This window comes from Dryobates pubescens, chromosome 1 (genome assembly GCF_014839835.1).
Source record: "Dryobates pubescens isolate bDryPub1 chromosome 1, bDryPub1.pri, whole genome shotgun sequence".
In the NCBI taxonomy this organism is placed as follows: domain Eukaryota; kingdom Metazoa; phylum Chordata; class Aves; order Piciformes; family Picidae; genus Dryobates; species Dryobates pubescens.
This window is the reverse complement of record NC_071612.1, coordinates 61,786,603-61,803,536: the sequence shown is the minus strand read 5'-3', so window position 1 is coordinate 61,803,536 and position 16,934 is coordinate 61,786,603. Positions and strand designations below refer to the sequence as shown.

The 16,934-nt window shown below is 62.8% G+C and overlaps 4 protein-coding genes across 6 annotated transcripts; 3 read left to right on the top strand and 1 right to left on the bottom strand.

Annotated features, from left to right (window-relative positions):
* Nucleotides 1-458: 458 nt before the first annotated feature.
* NICN1 (nicolin 1, tubulin polyglutamylase complex subunit) lies at nt 459-4,585 on the top strand. Of its 2 annotated transcripts, none has more exons than XM_054169781.1 (6): nt 459-612; nt 1,263-1,436; nt 1,750-1,863; nt 2,377-2,448; nt 3,860-3,964; nt 4,090-4,585. In XM_054169781.1, exons 1-6 carry the CDS (start codon nt 466-468, stop codon nt 4,129-4,131), a joined length of 654 nt encoding a protein of 217 aa, XP_054025756.1. In that variant the 5' UTR covers nt 459-465; the 3' UTR covers nt 4,132-4,585. The 2 variants fall into 2 exon arrangements, with proteins under 2 accessions (XP_054025756.1, XP_054025824.1); XM_054169849.1 differs by lacking the exon at nt 459-612 and adding an exon at nt 647-799.
* Nucleotides 4,586-4,790: 205 nt separating this feature from the next.
* Nucleotides 4,791-6,918, top strand: AMT (aminomethyltransferase). Its single transcript, XM_054169669.1, has 8 exons — nt 4,791-5,060; nt 5,153-5,233; nt 5,352-5,483; nt 5,629-5,707; nt 5,875-6,020; nt 6,114-6,294; nt 6,424-6,579; nt 6,690-6,918. The coding sequence occupies exons 1-8, from the start codon at nt 4,791-4,793 to the stop codon at nt 6,866-6,868; spliced, it is 1,224 nt and encodes a 407-aa protein (XP_054025644.1). The 3' UTR covers nt 6,869-6,918.
* Nucleotides 6,919-6,969: 51 nt separating this feature from the next.
* On the bottom strand, nt 6,970-8,160 carry TCTA (T cell leukemia translocation altered). Of its 2 annotated transcripts, none has more exons than XM_054169552.1 (2): nt 7,795-8,160; nt 6,970-7,081 (listed from the first exon to the last, which is right to left on the bottom strand). In XM_054169552.1, exons 1-2 carry the CDS (start codon nt 8,118-8,120, stop codon nt 7,039-7,041), a joined length of 369 nt encoding a protein of 122 aa, XP_054025527.1. In that variant the 5' UTR covers nt 8,121-8,160; the 3' UTR covers nt 6,970-7,038. The 2 variants fall into 2 exon arrangements, 1 of the variants encoding a protein (XP_054025527.1); XR_008462697.1 differs by having other exon boundaries at nt 6,978-7,081; nt 7,668-8,160.
* Nucleotides 8,161-8,614: 454 nt separating this feature from the next.
* UBA7 (ubiquitin like modifier activating enzyme 7) lies at nt 8,615-16,869 on the top strand. Its single transcript, XM_054166866.1, has 24 exons — nt 8,615-8,704; nt 8,784-8,949; nt 9,648-9,782; nt 9,851-9,957; nt 10,151-10,241; nt 10,350-10,491; nt 10,584-10,681; nt 10,793-10,939; nt 11,022-11,180; nt 11,360-11,467; nt 11,549-11,629; nt 11,717-11,872; nt 11,982-12,147; nt 12,323-12,519; nt 12,756-12,820; nt 12,946-13,129; nt 13,243-13,317; nt 13,616-13,802; nt 13,991-14,100; nt 14,189-14,275; nt 14,352-14,543; nt 16,143-16,244; nt 16,324-16,424; nt 16,714-16,869. Exons 1-24 carry the CDS (start codon nt 8,664-8,666, stop codon nt 16,832-16,834), a joined length of 3,018 nt encoding a protein of 1,005 aa, XP_054022841.1. The 5' UTR covers nt 8,615-8,663; the 3' UTR covers nt 16,835-16,869.
* The last annotated feature ends 65 nt before the right edge of the window (nt 16,870-16,934 follow it).

The following is a 16,934-nucleotide window of genomic DNA, read 5'->3' as shown; positions in this document are numbered from 1 at the left end:
GTGCGCCGGGGCGTCCCAGCGCACACAAAGCCATACCCACTCGTCCCTGCGAGGATCGCGCGTCACCGCAGCCCGGTGAGCGGCTGAGTCAGCAAGGCCCCCGCTGCCTCTGCTTGTGTGGGGCCCCGGCCCCTCCGGGCTAGCCGGGAAGGAGGCGAGGGGCCCGGGAGGGAGCCAGGGGGTGCTCGCCCCCCTACCCCTCACCTCATGCTTTGATTTCGGCGTCGCGGGGGTGGTTTCTGCGTTGTGTAAACGTATGGAGTCAATAAACCGTGTGCTTTACTACAGCCCTGCCTCTGCCGCCACCGCGGGACGGGACCGGGGTGGGCTTCGGGCAGGCTCCGGCCCCGGGAGCGCGGCGCCCCCTGCGGGCGGGAGCGGCTTCCGGTCGATGCGCTGCGTGGCGTCACCGCGCACACGACCCCGCCCAGGAGGGGCGGCGTCGGGGCGGTGCGCCGCGCCGCCATGTCGGGAGCGGCGGGGCCGGGACGTTCCCCGCTGCTCTGCACCCCCCGCCCCGCCGTCGCGCTCCAGCTGAGCGGGGGGGCCGAGGCGGCACGGCCCGGCGTGGCCGTCATCGACCTCCGCTTCCCCCGCGGCGCCCCCGCCGATGTGAGTGCGGCCCGGCGCTGGGCGGGCGGTGCCGGGAGCGGTACTGGTATGGAGATGCTGTGCTGGGGGTGGTCCCGACGGGGTGCCAAGAGCGATGCCGGGGGCTGTCCCTCTGTGCGGTGGTGACACCGCTGCTAGTCCTGATGCCAGAGGGGTGCCACCAGGGGCGGCGACGATCCCGTATCGGGTTTGTACTGGGGCGGGAGAGAGGATACCGGTGCCGGGCTATTGCCGAGGGCAGCACGAGTACCGGTGTTGGGCGGGATGCTGGGCGCCATCTGCATCCCAGTGTGCGCGGGAGGGATACTGGTGCCCGGCCTAGTAGGGGTGGGGACGGATGCTGATACTGGTATAGGGGGTGATGCCGTAGCAGTACCGGTTCGGGGCGGGGGCGATTCCGCTGCCCGTCCCGGTGTGGGAAGGAGGGATGCCGGTGCCTGTCCCGGTCCCAGTATTTGGGGAGTTGCCGGTACCAGTGCCGGTATGGGTGGGGTGTGGTGGTGCGGGATGTATGTCAGTGCCAGTACGAGCTGTGGGATGCCAGTGCCGTTCCCGGTTTGGGGGATGATGCCGATACCTCTATGAAAGATACCTGTGCTGGCACCGGCGGGGGAGTGCCAGTGCTGGGGCTGAGGCCGCCGGTACCGCAGGTGCAGGAGATCGTCTTCAGGAACTTCTACACGGCGTTCCTGAGCGTGCGGGTGCAGCGGCCCGGCCCCAGTGGGTCTTGCCGCTGGGTGACCTGCCTGAAGGACCACTGCCTGATGCCCTGTCCACACACCGAGGAGGGCTCTCAGGACTACTTCTCCCTCCACCGCCACCAGGTCAGCACAGCCGGGGCTTCATCATCCATGCTCCCGGGTCTCACCCTTCTTTGCCTGAACCCTAAGACAATTCCCGGTTCCCAGGTCCCTGTGCTGATAACCTTGCCCTGCTATGCCTCCCCTACCCCTGCCAGCCCCTCTCCATGCTGGTCCAGCCCATGCCCCGCTCTGCCCAGCCACCTACCATGAAGTGACATTCCCCTCAGGCTTCTTCCATCTGGGATGGGACTTTTTTTGAGGAAATACCCAAAGCTGCCCCAGAGCAGCACCAGGCCCTGTGGCAACAGCCCCCTCCTTGTCCTTGTCCCAGCAGATGCTGTGTGACATGGACCAAGTGATGGCAGTGCGGTTCATCCTGCGGCAGCCTTCTCCAGTCTGGCTCCACTTCACCATTGAGGAGGTGCAGATTTTCCCCCCTGGACAGAAGGTGAGCCTGTCCCAGTGCCTGTCCCAGAGCCTGTCCCTCTCAGTTATGTGCAGAGTGGCCAGGACAGGCCACCATCCCTAGCCCTGCACCTGGCACAGGTTCAGGGGCTTCAGACTCCTACCAGAGGACACAGGAGTGTGGGTCCAAGTCCTTGTCATTTGCTGAGGCACTTGGGGTCCCCTGTGTGCTGAGGACTGGGGAGGGACTGCTCCAGCCAGGCCCAGCCCTGCCTGTTCCAGAGGTAAATATTTGCCTGAGTAGTGAGATGGAGCTGGAAGTTGCTGCAGCAAATTATTAGTTGCAAACAACCACTCAAAAGACAACATTCCCTTCAAAAACAGTAATGTGACACTTAACATCCATAGCAATATAAATACAGGTGGGCTCCAGACCACAGCAGCATGGACTCAGGACATCATGGACTCAAACCACATCAATGTAGCATGCTTCATAGCATGAGGGATGGAGGTGGGACTGGGGACACCCTTGTGTGACCCTCTCGATCTGTTTCAGAGCCCACAGAAGGATTTTCCCTCTTGGCTCTCCCAGCTGACCCCTCCAGAGCAGCCAGCCAGCCTGCATGAGGTGAGTGATCCCCACTAAAGTCTCAAGAGGAAGGAGGGACCTGCATGGGGGGGTTCCAGTGGGTGCAAGCATCCCTTGTGACCCTACTTGCCCCATCCTTGTCCTGTTGGCTCCAGATCCCCATCAGGAGTAGCTTTTGAAGCCCTGAAATAGAGAACTAGGTTAGATGGGGCTTTGAGCAACTTGATCTAGTAGGATGTGTCCCTGCCTATGACAGAGGGTTGGAACTAGATGATTTTTAAAGCCACTTCCAACCCAAGCCATTCTGTGATTCCATGAAGTAATCTGCCTTGTGCTGGAAGTAGTTTGCAGCATTCAGAAGAAAAATACCTCCACAATGATGTGCTCTCTGAGGTGACACTTCAAACTACCTGCCCTCTAGTCTGTGGACAGCAGTGTCCCCGTGGGAGTGAAGGCAGCACAAGCATCACTCAGCCGGTGGGTGGGTGGGTGAGGACAGGGTGTCCTGGTTGGTCCCCAGCACTTTGCAGAGAGTGCACCTTGGGAATTACGTGGCACGAGGGCAGAGGGATGTCACAGCTGTGGCACACGTTCACAGCTTGCAAGCCACATCTGCCTGGCTGGTGGCCTTCAGTGAGCAAAGTCCAGGCAGAGAAGGGCAGGGACTGGCAGCTGGCTTGCCTATGGCAACCTGCTGAATCAGCCCCTGGCACACCCCAGCACTTCTGGAACAGTTCTCCTACTGGGCTTTTGGTGCTGCTGAGTTTACGCCATGTTGGTGGCAAGGCTTCTGCCAAGCCTAGAAGGTCAGGGAGCTCTGGTCGCTGCCTGGCTGGCTGACAGGCCAGAGCGAGCTCGCTGGTCCCTTGCCAATTGCATGAATCGCCTCCCCCTTGGCAAGGGGTGGTCCGGGGGAGGTGCTGGGGTTACTCTGGGCATGGCTGTTCCCAGCGTCACCCCGAGGTACCCACCAGCAGCCTGATGCCATGGGCAGGGGAGAAGCAGCATGGAGCTTTTCTCCAGACTGGGGAGCTGCTGCTGAGTCTGTGAGTCTTGCCCAGCTAAAGGTTCCTGCATGAACCAGCGCTCGCAAGGGGCCCAGGGAGTGCCATGGGAGGACTCTGAACTGTGCAATTACGATTTTAATCATTAGCCAGCGGTCTGCTTTCTGTCATCACCCTGGACAGCTGCCAGCAGAGATGGGCTGTGCCAGCTCCATGGCACCCAAGGCTCAGGGTCACCTGTTTTCCCAGCTGCATGTTTTCCTAGAGCAGGGCTCTGCTCACCCTGCACTGGGGAACCACCAGCAGGTCAGGAATGTGGGCACTGTCACGAACCTCCTGTGATCGCAGCTCCCTGGAAACCACAGTCATACCTCCACACCACTGCCTAAGCCCAGGCTGATCTGGGCCACTCCCTGCTCCACAGCCTTGTACTCATTTCTTTCTAGGAGCTCCCTGACCCCGAGAAGGTGTCCACAGAGGTGCAGCAAATGTGGGTGCTGACAGAGGTGATCCGGGCTCGCCAGACAGCTGCCCGCATCGGGCGCTTCGACGTGAGTCCTACCACCCTGCCCAGGGGGCTCTGGCATTGCTGCATCACAGGGGAGCCCTTTCAGGATGGGATGGGGTGTCCCAGCAGAGCTTTGGTGCCAGGAACAATGGTTGCTTTCTTTTGCAGGTGGATGGCTGCTACGATATCAACCTCCTTTCCTACACCTGAGCCCTGTGGGTACTGGTGGGAGGGAGATGGCTCCCCCACACTCCCAGGGCCCGAGTGGACTCCATCTCTCCTGCATTGACCTTTGTCCCTGCAGTCCCGGGGGGGTTCTACACCCTTCCGGTGCCCCTTCCCTATTTCCTCCAGTGTTGGCTGGCAGTGGTGGGCGGTGCTGCTGCCCTGGAGCCTCTCCCGGGCTGGTTGCCCTCCAGCAGTGGTTCTGCTCTTAGCGTGTCCCGTGCTGCTTGCTCGCTGCCACGGGCAGCACCCAATCACCCCTCTGTCCCCAGCTTCTGTCCTGGGGAGCGGCCCTGGGTCCTGCCTGCACTGCTGCAAGCCCCTGCAGGCTCCTTGGGCAGGAGAGTGCTGGCGCTGGCGCCCACCGCGCCTAGGGGCCGAGGAGGAGCCGGGGGGCGGCGGGGAGCATCTCGGTCACGACTAAAAGCTGCTACCTTGTTTCTGCCTGTGCCTGCCTTGTCTCTTTCTCGCGGGGTGGGTAATGGCCGTGTCCGGACAGGACCCGCACCCAGCATCCCCCTTCGCCGGCGGCGGGGAGGCGGTGCCGGGGGGCGGGAGCGGGGCGGGGGCCGAGCGGACTCCATGTCCCAGGAGCCCCGAGGCCGGACCGGGCCGTGTCGTGCCAGGGAGGGAGGGAAGAAAGGATGCTGCGGGCGGGCTACCGCGCCGCGCTGTCCGGCCGTCTCCTGGGCTCCGCGCCGTTGAGCGCGGCTGGCGGACAACGGCCTGGAGGGGCCGAGACCGGGGATGGGCTGAAGCGGACGCCGCTGGACGCCCTGCACCGGTCCCGCGGAGGGAGGATGGTGCCGTTCGCGGGCTGGAGCCTGCCGCTGCACTACGAGCAGGGCCACCTCCAGTCCCACCTGCACACTCGCCGCCGCTGCTCCCTCTTCGACGTCTCCCACATGCTGCAGGTCGTCGGGGCGGGAGGAGGGGGCGGGAGGGGGTCTGAGGAGGAGGGGGCTGCACACAGCAAGCCTCATACCTGACTCCGGCAACCTTCCAGATCCGGGTGTACGGCCGGGACCGCATCAAGTTCATGGAGAGCCTGGTGGTGGGGGACATAGCCGAGCTGAAGCCGGGACAGGTATGGGGCACTGGGAGTGGGGAGACCACCGGGTGTCTGGCGGTGTCAGAGGATCCCGGGAGCACCCTGGGCGGAGGACGGGCAGCCTGCCCGTGCTCTCGGGAGCTGTGTCCTGCAGGGCACCCTGACGCTACTCACCAACGAGAAGGGCGGGATTGAGGATGACCTTATTGTCACCAACACGTCAGAAGATCACCTCTACGTGGTGTCCAACGCCGGCTGTGCCGACAAGGACTTGGCCATCATGAGGGTACGGGCTGCTCGAGCCCTGCGGGAGGTTGGATGTGTGGTGGGAACGAGTCCTACCACCCTTCAGTGAGCTCTGTGGCTATGGCCATGTGTGGGGATGGCACTAGCCTGGCCCCCTGGCTAGCAACACGTTGTCACCCTGGCAGAGCAGAGCAACGGAGCTGCAGGCTGCCGGCAGTGACGTTCACCTGGAGGTGTCAGACAATGCGCTTCTGGCTCTGCAAGGTACAGAGGGTCCTGAGTGAGCTGTCACAAAGTGTCATCGTGTAGGAGTCTCGCCCTCAGTGGGTGCTACACTGCATTTTCCTCCGGGTCCTTGCCTGATGGGAGCCCTCCCCAGGTGCCCCCCTTCCCCAGACACTGCTGTCCTCTAGAGCCACCTGTCTCCTCAGGTCCCTCCATGGCACAGGTGCTGCAGGCAGGGCTGTCAGATGACCTGGCCAAGCTGTCCTTCATGAGCAGCATCACCACGAGAGTCTTCAGTGTGCCAGGCTGCCGGGTCACACGCTGTGGCTACACTGGCGAGGATGGTGTGGAGGTACCCCAGGAGCCATACCGGCCCACCCTGCACTGTGGTGGTACCAAGAGTAACATCCTGCCCCACTGACCCTGCCCCCCATGTCTCCTGCAGATCTCAGTGCCTGTGGGGCAGGCAGTGGAGCTGGCTGAGCAGCTGCTGGGTGTTCCTGAGGTGTGGCCAGCAGGGCTGGCAGCCAGGGACAGCCTGCGCTTGGAAGCTGGGCTCTGCCTTTATGGCAATGACATCGACGAGACCACCACACCTGCCGAGGCTGGGCTGATGTGGACCTTAGGTAGGTTATGACCACAATCAGCCTCACCTCCTCCTCAGAGCAGGCAGAGGGGTAAGGTGTCCCCGTGCTCCCAGTGCAGCATAAGTGGACAAGGTGGACATCACCAACCCTTGCCCATCCGCACCACAGGGAAACGCCGTCGTGCGGCCATGGACTTCCCTGGCGCAGCCATCATCATGGCACAAGTGAAAGAGAAGCCAAAGCGCAAGCGTGTGGGGCTGACATCAGTGGGACCCCCCATCCGTCCCCACACAGCCATCCTGGGCCCTGAGGGCACGCCTGTGGGTAAGTGGGGGCAGCAGGGCTGCAGTGGGCACAGCTGAGCTGTGCCCATGGCAGGGGAAGGGGCTGGGCTGCCAATCTTCATTCACCTCTGTATGTCTCCACATCCCCAGGTACAGTGACCAGCGGCTGCCCCTCACCCTCCCTTGGCAAGAACATTGCCATGGGCTACGTGGAGACGGCACACAGCCGGACCGGCACTGCGCTCACTGTTGAAGTGCGGAAGAAGCAGCACCCAGCCCTTGTCACCAAGATGCCTTTTGTGCCCACCCAGTACTACATGGCCAACTGAGGCCAGTGCCTGCTGCAGGCATGGCACTCCAGCCCAAATAAACACCCCTATCCCACTCTCCCAGCCTTTTCCCAAGTGATGGCCAAAGCAAGGGGCAGCAGGTGGGGCACAGTGCTTTAATGGTGCAGGCAGTGCCCGATGGGCCCGGTGCTCCTCACTCCCGGTGCTCCTCACTCCCGGTGCGTCTTTGCTAGCTCCGCTGTTGAGCCCTCCCTGCAAAAGACAAGCAGGGTGAGTGGGACTGGGGTGGCACCCCAGAATGGCTCCCCAGTACATGGGGAGGGTGCCTGTTTACCTGTGTGGGCTGGGCAGTGCTGGAGCTGCACTTACTGGAGCATACTGGTCTAAGGGAACAGCTAGGAGGGCACATGCTAGGGTGCACTGATTTCGAGGCACAGATGGAAGGGTGTTCACTGGGCTGTACTGGTCTGGGAGTGCAACCAGGACCTCAGTGAGGCATGCAAGGCTGAGGGGCCACTCATTGGGGTGCACTAATTTGGGTGTGCAGCTGGGAAGGCACTCACTGAGCTGTACTGGTCTAGATGTGCAAGCAGAACGCTTGCTGGGGCATACCAGGCTGGGGTGGGTACTCACTGGTGTGCACTGTTTTGCCCGGATAGCTGGAAGGGTGCTTACTAAGCTCTACCGGTCTGGTTGCAAATGGGAAGGCACTCACTGGGGGTTACTGGTCTTGAAGGGAATATGCTGGGGTGCACTGCTTTGGGGGCACAGCTTGGGGGACACTCGCTAGCATGCACGGGGCCAGAGGCAGAGTCAGGGGGTGCTTGCGGGGACGTACTGGTCTAGAGCGGTGTAGCGGGCCAAGTGTGCAGCCGGGAAGGCGCTAGTCAGGCCAGGCTGTAGCAGGGGTCGCAGCAGAGCAGGCAGGGTGCAGCGGCTCAGGTCCGGTAGCGGTCGGGACTCACCGGGGCGGGCAGTGCCGCTCGGCGGCGCCGTTGCGTCGGGCGGGGCTGGCTGGGGACAGGGAGTGCGCGCGCGGCCGGGCTGGCCCGGGGCCGGTACCGGGGGACCGGCGGCCGGCGGGCCCGGTCCGGTAGCAGAGCGTGGCCACCTCCTCGCCGTAAACGCGCCAGGCCAGGTGGATGCCCAGCAGATTGAGGCTCAGCCAGACCAGCAGCAGCTGGCACAGCGCAGCCCGCACGTCCTGCGCTGCCCATTCGGCCGCCAGCTCCCGGCCCAGCGCGACAAGCCCCCGCCACGGCAATTGCCAGCCGGCCGCCACCGCCGCCATGGCTTCGCCGCCGGGCCTTCCGGGGGGGGCGGAGCCTCCGCGAATAGGCCTATTCCGGGGGCGCGGTTACGCGATAAGGGGGGGGGGGGAGGGGGGAAATGTGCTTGCAGAGGAGGGGTCGTTCGGGGGGCGGGGCCTGGTTGGGGGGCGGGACATCCGGCGAGGGCCGTTTTTCTTGGGAGGTGTGGCTATGGGTCGGAACTTACAGAGACCGGGGTGAGGCGGGGCTGGGAACAGTTCCTGAGCAGGGCCACGCGGACGTGGGTTTCCCTACGGCCAGGGCGGGGCCTCTCTCGGGAGGCGGGGCCCCTCTCGGGAGGCGGGGCCCCTCTCGGGAGGCGGGGCCCCTCTCGGGAGGCGGGGCCCCTCTCGGGAGGCGGGGCCTCTCTCGGGAGGCGGGGCCTCTCTCGGGAGGCGGGGCCTCTCTCGGGAGGCGGGGCCTCTCTCGGGAGGCGGGGCCTCTCTCGGGAGGCGGGGCTGGAAGTGGGGTGACGGTGCCGGCATTGGCCAGGGTCCGTCCCGGGGCGTGGCGGCCGCGGTGCCATGGCGGGCAGCGGCGAGGAGGGGCTGTACTCGCGGCAGCTGTGAGTGACGGGACCGGGGACAGCGGAGCGGCGAGCGGGATCGGGGCTCCCGGTCCCACTGACGGTCACTGCCTCTCAGGTACGTGCTGGGCGGCGGGGCGCGGCGGCTGGCAGAAGCGTCGGTGCTGGTGTCGGGGCTGCGCGGGACCGGAGCTCAGGTGGCGGCGGCGCTGGTGCTGGCAGGAACCGGGCGTGTCGTCCTGCACGACAGCGAAGCTGCCCGCACCGCCGACCTTGCCCACCAGGTACAGAGGGTCCGGCTACCGGCACGGGTATGGGCAGGGCTCCCCATAACGGGTGCAGGTAGAGGTAAGAGTCTTGGCAATAGACACGAGTGGGGTTGCCGGTAGCAGGTACAGATATGGGGTGGAGTCCTGGTAGCGGGTACAGGTAATGGTGGAGGTCCCCATAGTGCATGTGGGTACAGATAAAGGTGCCAGTGACAAATGTAGGTATAGACAGAGATACCAGTAACACGTACAGAAGTATGGGTAGGGGTCTCAGTTATGGGCTATGGGTATGAGCAGAGGTCCTGGTAATGGGTATGGGTGCAGATGGGGTTCCAAGTAATGGGCACAGGTGTGGCTGGGGCTCCCCATAGTGGGTATGGGTACAGAACAGGTGGGAGTGCCAGTACTGGGTAGAAGTGTGGGTAGAGGTCACAACAATGGGTGTGGGTGCAACTAGGGGATCCCTTTTACAGGCATGGGTACAAGGTGGGGGCCTCCCAGTAACAGGTACAGGTTGGGGGTCTTGGTAAGCAGTGTGGAATGGAATGTCCCTGTAATGGTAATGGCCCAGGGTGACATTGTCTTGGTTAAGGCCCATGGGGTGTCCCATATCATGGGTATGGCCCTCAGTAGAGGGCCCCACAGCAGTGCTGACAGGACCCATTGCAGCACCCCAAACCCAAGGGGTGCCCTGCAATGTGCCTACCCCACAGTTCCTCCTGAGGGAGAACGATGTAGGCCAGAACCGTGCTGAAGTGTCCCAGCAGGCCCTGGCTGAACTGAATCCTCATGTAGTGGTGGCAACTCATACTGGGGAGTTGTCGGAAGCCTTCCTTGCTTCCTTCCAGGTAAGCCCACACCTCTGTGCCCTGGGGTCCCTCTGGCATAGTGGCACCCACTTACAGTCCCGGAACAGGTGGTGGTGCTGACTGAATCCCCACTGGAGGAGCAGCTCTGCATTGGGGACTTCTGCCATGCCCAGGGCATCTGCTTCATTGTGGCTGACACCAAGGGGCTGGCAGGGTAAGGGGTCTTTTTGATGCAGGGTTCTGCCACTGCTTCCAGGTCACCTTGTCATCAGAGTCCCCAGCCCTGCTCTGTAGCCCATGTCCCTGTCCCACTGCCGTGGCTTTTTTAGCTTGGGCAGAACCTTGGGCAGTGCTCAGGCAGCTTAACAAGGCAGCTTTTGCAGCAAACCCCCATTGCTCTTCTCCAGGCAGCTGTTCTGTGACTTTGGGGAGCACTTCATTGTTGAGGACCCAGCAGAGGGGGACCCGGTGTGTGCCGCCGTGCAACACATCTCCCAGGTAGGAGGGCGGCCTCAGGAGGAGCTCCCTCTAAAGCCCACTGCCTCCTCAGGTGACTTTATGCCACCCAGTCTGGTCCCCAACCTTCACGTCCATTCCCTTTCTCAGGGCAACCCAGGTGTGGTGACATGCATGGGGACAGAAGACAGCCGTGGCCACCCCTTCTGTGAGGGTGATCTGGTGACATTTTCTGGCGTGGAGGGGATGACAGAGCTGAATGACCAGAAGCCCATCCCTGTGCACGTGCTGGGTGAGCTGCCCAAGGGTCCACAACTGCCTTGGCCCAGGGTCTGGGAGCTTTCCAGGTCCTTGGCAGTGAATGTGGCATCCTCTTGCCCCCAGATGCTTTCAGGCTGGAGATTGGGGACACCAGCTCCTTCTCACCCTACCGCCTTGGGGGCCTGGTCCTGCAGGAGCGGCTGCCCCAGGTGCACTCCTATGTAAGTACCTCCTTGGATCCTGGGTGCTTCTGGGACTATGGCACTGCCGTGCTGTGCCCTGCCCTGGCCGTGGGGAAGTACTATCCAGGTCTCTGGCATTTGTGCCAGCAGAAGCCCCTGCGTCAGGCACTGGCAGAGCCCAAGATCCAAGTGGCAAGTACCGAGGAGCTACTGCGCAGCCACAGCCTGCACGCCGCCTTCCAGGCCCTGCATGCTTTCTGCAGGGAGCAGGGCCACCTGCCCCGCCCCAGAGCACAAGTGAGTCCCCACCCTGCCCCTGCCTGGCACCCCTGGCTCTCCCCAACACTGCCTGGGACTGGCCTTGCTCCTCTACCTGCAGGCCGATGCTGAGCGGGTGCTGGAACTGGCACGGAGCCTGAGGGTGCAGCAGGGTGTCCTGGATGAGAACGTTGTGCGAGCCTTTGCCAGCGTGAGCGCAGGGGACCTGTGCCCCATGGTTGCCGTTGTTGGGGCCATGGCAGCTCAGGAGGCACTGAAAGTGAGCAGTGTGGGGGTTCTGGGCCCTGAGGTGCAGCTGGTCGTGCTGGAGCGTTTTTGCCGGTGTTTGGTGACCACGAGAGGGCACTTGCTGCCAGCCCTGGGAAAAGCAGCAGGGCTGGGGTGGGGGATGGAGGAACTGCACTGGCCACTGAGCCAGCGGGGCCCTGTTCACCCCAGGCTATCACTAGGAAGTTCCTGCCCCTGGACCAGTGGTTGTACTTTGATGCCCTGGAGTGCCTGGAGCTGGAGGGGGCCATGCAGCTGACAGAAGAGGATTGTGCTCCGGTGAGAGTGTGTGCCAAGAAGCTCCCAAGCACTAGGGGTGCCATGGCCACCCACGCTCACACAGCTCCTCTGTCCCACTAGAGGGGCACTCGCTATGATGGCCAGATCGCTGTCTTCGGGGCCGCCTTCCAGGAGCAGCTGGGCCACCAGAAGTACTTGGTGGTGAGTTGGGGTGGCTGCCACGGTACCGGAGAGGCTGCAGAGCAGGCAGCCAGCGTATGCTGAGCTGCAGCAGCTCTGCCCTGGCAGGTGGGAGCCGGTGCCATTGGCTGTGAGCTGCTGAAGAACTTTGCCATGATGGGGCTGGCAGCAGGACCAGGTGGGGACCTCACTGTCACCGACATGGACACTGTTGCTCTCTCCAACCTCCATCGGCAGCTCCTGTACCGCTCATCAGATGTATCAGTAAGAGGCCATGAGGTGGTGGCCAAGGTCCCCCTGCGAAGGGCACCTTGGCTGTCCCAAAGGCTCATGGGGCAGGAGAGAGCTGCCCACCCTGTCTCTGCTTTGGTAGAAGCCGAAGTCAGTGGTGGCCGCAGCAGCGATGCAGCGCATGAACCCCGATGTCAGGGTGACAGCTCACCAGAACCAGGTGGGACCTGCCACTGAGTCAGTCTATGGGGATGACTTCTTCCAGCGCCTGAACGGTGTCACCAGTGCCTTGGACTCGCTGGAGGCTCGTGAGTGCTGGGGAGGGGAAAAAGGCTGAGTCCCTGGACATGCTCCCTAGCTCTCCAGCACTCCTGCCTACCCACAGGTGCCTGCTTGGAGAAATGCTGCTTATGCTGGGGAGGGGAAAAAGGCTGAGTCCCTGGACATGCTCCCTAGCTCTCCAGCACTCCTGCCTACCCACAGGTGCCTACTTGGAGAAACGCTGCCTACATTGCCTCACACCACTGCTGGATTCAGGCACTGAGGGCCCACGGGGGAATGTCCTGGCCATGGTGCCCTTCCTGACCAAACCACTGGAGCCACCTGGTGTCCCCAGGGATGGCACCGTCCCCTTCTGCACCCTGCGGTACTTCCCCCGCACCATCCAGCACACGCTGCAGGTAGTCTGTGCCGTGCCAGCCCCTGGCCCCCAGCGAGGAGGCACCACGGCCTTTGTCTTCCTTTCCCATTTCCTTCTCTGGCCCTGGTCCAGAAATGGGATATGGGCAGGATACAGCCCCAGCTGCTTCCTGCTGGTAGTCCAAGCTCTGCCGGTAGCCCCACCATGGCCTCTCCTTCCCCCTGGGCTGAGAGCTCTTGGGGGCCCAAGTACTCAACCTCTGCTACCCCTCTGCAGTGGGCTCGTGATGAGTTCGAGGGGCTCTTCCAGCTGCCTGCAGAGCACGTCAACCGCTTCATGAAGTGAGTGGCTTAGGCGCTGCCCATCACTGCCAGGGTTCTGGAGAGGGGGATGGAGGGCTGTACCCCACCTGGGGTGTCCCATGGGGTTCCTCCTGGGTCAGCAGCAGCAGTGCCTGGTTTTGCAGAGACCCAGCTTTCCTGGAACAGCTGTCAGCAGGGAAGGCCCTGGAGGTCCTGGAGCAAGTGCAGAAGAGCCTTCAGGAGCGGCCACAGAACTGGCAGGACTGCGTGCACTGGGCCCACCGGCACTGGCAGAGCTGTTACCATAATGCCATCGCCCAGCTGCTGCACACCTTTCCCTCAGAGCATGTGAGCCCAGGGCCCGTGGGGCTGGTGCACCTGCACCTTCTCTCCTCCTTCAGTTGTCCTGCTGCAGCCAGGGGGACATGTCCCTGGGCCTGACTCTGCCCTCCTTGTGCCAGGAATCCAGCCCAGGTGTCCCCTTCTGGACAGGAGACAGGATCTGTCCCCATCCACTGACATTTGACCCTGATAACGTGAGTGCAGGGAAGAGCTGAACGGGGTATGCCAAACTGTAGTCATGAGCCATCTGCCACAGCCCATCTGGGGTTGCCATGTCCTGTGCTGGGTCTGTCCCTGTCCCCAGTCAGCAGGAGCTTTGCTGGGGACAACTACTTATCTTCTGTGGCTGGAGAAGGAGAGGCACCTCCATCTCCACCTCAGGGCAAAGCCATGCTGCTCTGCCCACTCATGACTGCACAAGGCAGCCTTTGATTGTGTGCACTTGTGGACCACCCTCGCAAGGCACCCCACAGCCCCTGTTCTTCCCCACAGAACACCCACCTGCAGTACATCCTGGCCACTGCCCACCTCTTTGCCCAAGCCCACAAGGTGCGTCCATGCAGTGACCAGGCAGCCGCCCAGACCATCCTCCGCAGCACGGTCCTGCCACCCTTGCAACCCCAGGAGGAGCTCAACATCCCTCTTGCTGAGGAGCAGGAGGAGGTGCAGGCGCCTGAGGGTGAGACTCCCTACACCCATGGTTTCCCAGCACACGTCCTCAGGTCCAGCCTGGTAGCCATGGGGCAGCATTGCTGCTCATCGCTGCCCCAGCACCTGGAAGGACCTGAAACGAGGAGGGGCACCGTGCCGTGCTCCTCACAGTGCCATGGTGAAGGGGTACAACCCCTGGGGTCACTGTGCCCTCAGATCACGGGCGACTGGTGAAGCTCACACAGGATCTGGTTCAGAAAAGACAAGAGCTGCTACAGGGTGAGGAGTTGCAAGTGCCTCTGATGGAGCCCATCTACTTTGAGAAGGTACCACAGGCCAGGCAGGCAGCCCCACTGAGCTTGAGAGGATTGATGTCCCCATGAGATGCTGATGTCTCCATGCTCTTCTCCACAGGACAATGACATCCACGTGGACTTCATCACAGCAGCATCCAACCTGCGTGCAGAGAACTATGGCATCCCCCCTGCTGACTGGCTGATGGTGAGAGGGGCAGCCTGTGGGATCAGGGGGTCCCTGTCCTGTGTGGTGCAGCCACAGACATCCCTCCTGTCCTCAGAGCAAAAGGATTGCTGGGCGGATTGTGCCTGCCATCATCACCACCACAGCAGCCGTGGCTGGGCTGGCATGTCTGGAGGTCTACAAGCTGGTCTGGGGGTGCCAGGACCTCAAGTGCTACCGCAACAGCAACCTCTGGCTGTCTGACTGCCTGCTGCTCCGCATTCAGCCCCTGCCACCCACCACCTACTGGGTAGGACTTTCTCTGTGGGGCAGGGCAGGTGGGAGATGCCCAGGGGTCTTGGGTAACCCCAGATCTTGGTGACAGCCAGTGTGAGGCCATGCCAGAGGAACCAAGGAGCAAGGAGGTGGCCATGCAGGAGGGGCAGCCCTGGCAATGGCACTCCAGGCAGTGAGGAACTGACTCTTTCCTGCAGCCACCCACCTGGCCCCTTGCCACCACCACCCTCCCACTCACCCCAGCTTCTAGGCAAACCTGGGTGCTCTGGGGAGCCCGTGGGGCTGCGGCAGTCCTGCTGCCCCACAGCGGGCCCCACGGTGAGCCCTGCAGCCAGGGAATGGGAGGCCACGGCAGCCACGCACATCTGGCTTATGGAAACCAGCTGCAGCAGCCAAAGAGCAGCTGGCACTGGGCCGGGAAGGGCCGCTTGGGGGGAGCTGGGCTGGGGGTCCCGGTGATGGGGGGCCAAGCCGCAACCACTCTGCCAAGGAGCGAGAGCGGGGGTGGGGGCCAGCCCAGATTGGGACCGTCTGGGCGATAGAGGCCCCTTTGTCTGGGGGTTTATGGCGTGCGAGGCAGCCCTTCCGGCTCGGCAGGAAGCACCGATTGGAACCAGATTGGCCCGGGGGGCCCAGGGCCGGGGGCAGGAAGAGGGGGAGGAGGCATTTCCACCGCCTTGGCCAGCTCCAACACTTCAGGCTGCCCAGCCACCCCATTGCGCCCTGCAGGCTGCCCAGCCTTCTGCCTGCCAGCATGCTATGTCCCCTGGGTTGGCACCATCTTTGGGTGGAGTATGCTGTTTGGGCTGGCTGTGCCCTTGGGTATCTGCCACAGTGGCCAGCACCTTCATGTCCCACAACTAGGATGCCCAGTGCAACATTTCATGCCTGGCTGCTTGGCCAGGGTGGGAGCACATGTTCCCCAGGCCTGCTTGGCATGACCTGTGGTCCCACAGGGACCTGGGGAGCCCACCTTGGGATGCCAGAGGGATGCGCTTTCCAGGGTACTGGGACAGGGCAGTGGCAGTCCCACTGTACTGGGTAGTCAACAACATAGTGAGGATGGGGTTAAGCACTTTCCACCCTGGTGTGATGAGTGCAGGCAGCAGACGGCAGGAGGTGAGAAGCAGCAGAAGGCAGGAGGGGAGAATGGCCAGGTGCAAATGCCCCTTCCTGAGTGGGGCCAGGGCCAGCACCGGGCAGGGGCTGACACTGCCTGAGGCGAGGGCAGATGGCAGGGCAGTCATGCCAGACAGTACAGGGCCACATTCAGCACTTGGGCCCGAGGTTGGCGCCTTGCTGGTCCCCTCGGGCCAGAGCCGGGGTCGCAGGGCTTCGGGTGTGAGAAAAGCTGATTGTGCAGGGCTGGGCAGCGCTTCAATGGCCCTTTGTGCATCCTTCCTAGCCCGGGGCTGGGGGCAGCACCAGCCCCACATCAACCCTGGCCCCTGTGGTGCTGGGGGAATGGCTGTGCTCCCCAGTGGCCCCATCCCCCTGCCCCTAGACGGTTCCCTTTGCCTGCCCTACTCTACCCCAGCTCTCCTGCCCCACCAGTCCCTGGCCCTTGGGGCTTGCAGCCAGGGTGTAGGGTGCTAGTGCCTGTCCCTTGCAGTACGGCGGGAGGGAGTGGAGCTGCTGGGACCGTCTGGAGATGCAGGCAGTCACTGCAGATGGGCAGGAGATGACGGTGCAGGAGGTGCTGGACTGGCTGCAGGTGAGCTTGTCATGGCAGTGACGGGGAGCATGTCACCCTGGGGGTTGCAGGGCTGGATTCTGACGCCCGCCTCTTGCAGAGGACATACGGCTGGACCGTGACCATGCTCCTGCACGGCTATACTGTGATCTATGACAAGGAGGAGGATGAAGAGATACAGGCCCGACAACAGGCACAGAGGTAGATCCCTGGCTCTGGGACCCAATCCTGCCCCGGGGCGGGGGCTACCAGACCCCTCTCCCTCTATCCTGAGCTGCTCCAGCTGCAGCACAGCTCCCAGCCAGATGCTGGATAAACATCCTGCCGGCAGCACTTCCCGTGGCAAGACCCCTGCCCGGCCCCTTGCTGCTTGCCCCCCACATCTCCCAGCCTGTCTGGGAGCCCCAGAGGGACCTAAGGGCCCCCTGGTGCACCTGGCCAGCCATGGGGGACAAGTCAACAGCCCCAAAACCCCTTTTCCTTACTTCAGGTTATCAGAGAACCTGAAGGACTCCAGGGAGACGCAGCAACTGGAATTGCTGTATGTGTGTGAGGGAGAGGATGCTGGGGCCAGTAATAGGCGTCCCCCTCTCCTCTGCTCCCTACCCTGAGTGGAGGGCTGGCACTCCTTAATCCAAGCAATAAAAGCTGCATTTTGCATTTGAACTCTCTGAAAAAAACACCCTGCCTGCCCCTGCCCGCAGCCAGGGT

Coding starts and splice junctions, on each gene's coding strand:
- TCTA (XM_054169552.1), bottom strand. CDS start 8,120: ATGGCGGCGGTGGCGGCCGGCTGGCAATTGCCGTGGCGGGGGCTTGTC. Junction 7,082..7,794: donor GAGCGGCACTGCCCGCCCCG/GTGAGTCCCGAC, acceptor TGTCTTTTGCAG/GGAGGGCTCAACAGCGGAGC.
- UBA7 (XM_054166866.1), top strand. CDS start 8,664: ATGGCGGGCAGCGGCGAGGAGGGGCTGTACTCGCGGCAGCT. Junction 12,821..12,945: donor CACGTCAACCGCTTCATGAA/GTGAGTGGCTTA, acceptor CTGGTTTTGCAG/AGACCCAGCTTTCCTGGAAC. Junction 13,803..13,990: donor GGAGGTGCAGGCGCCTGAGG/GTGAGACTCCCT, acceptor CTGTGCCCTCAG/ATCACGGGCGACTGGTGAAG.
- NICN1 (XM_054169781.1), top strand. CDS start 466: ATGTCGGGAGCGGCGGGGCCGGGACGTTCCCCGCTGCTCTGCACCCCC. Junction 1,864..2,376: donor TTTTCCCCCCTGGACAGAAG/GTGAGCCTGTCC, acceptor GATCTGTTTCAG/AGCCCACAGAAGGATTTTCC. Junction 3,965..4,089: donor CCCGCATCGGGCGCTTCGAC/GTGAGTCCTACC, acceptor TTTCTTTTGCAG/GTGGATGGCTGCTACGATAT.
- AMT (XM_054169669.1), top strand. CDS start 4,791: ATGCTGCGGGCGGGCTACCGCGCCGCGCTGTCCGGCCGTCTCCTGGGC. Junction 5,708..5,874: donor TGCGCTTCTGGCTCTGCAAG/GTACAGAGGGTC, acceptor CTGTCTCCTCAG/GTCCCTCCATGGCACAGGTG. Junction 6,580..6,689: donor CCCTGAGGGCACGCCTGTGG/GTAAGTGGGGGC, acceptor CCACATCCCCAG/GTACAGTGACCAGCGGCTGC.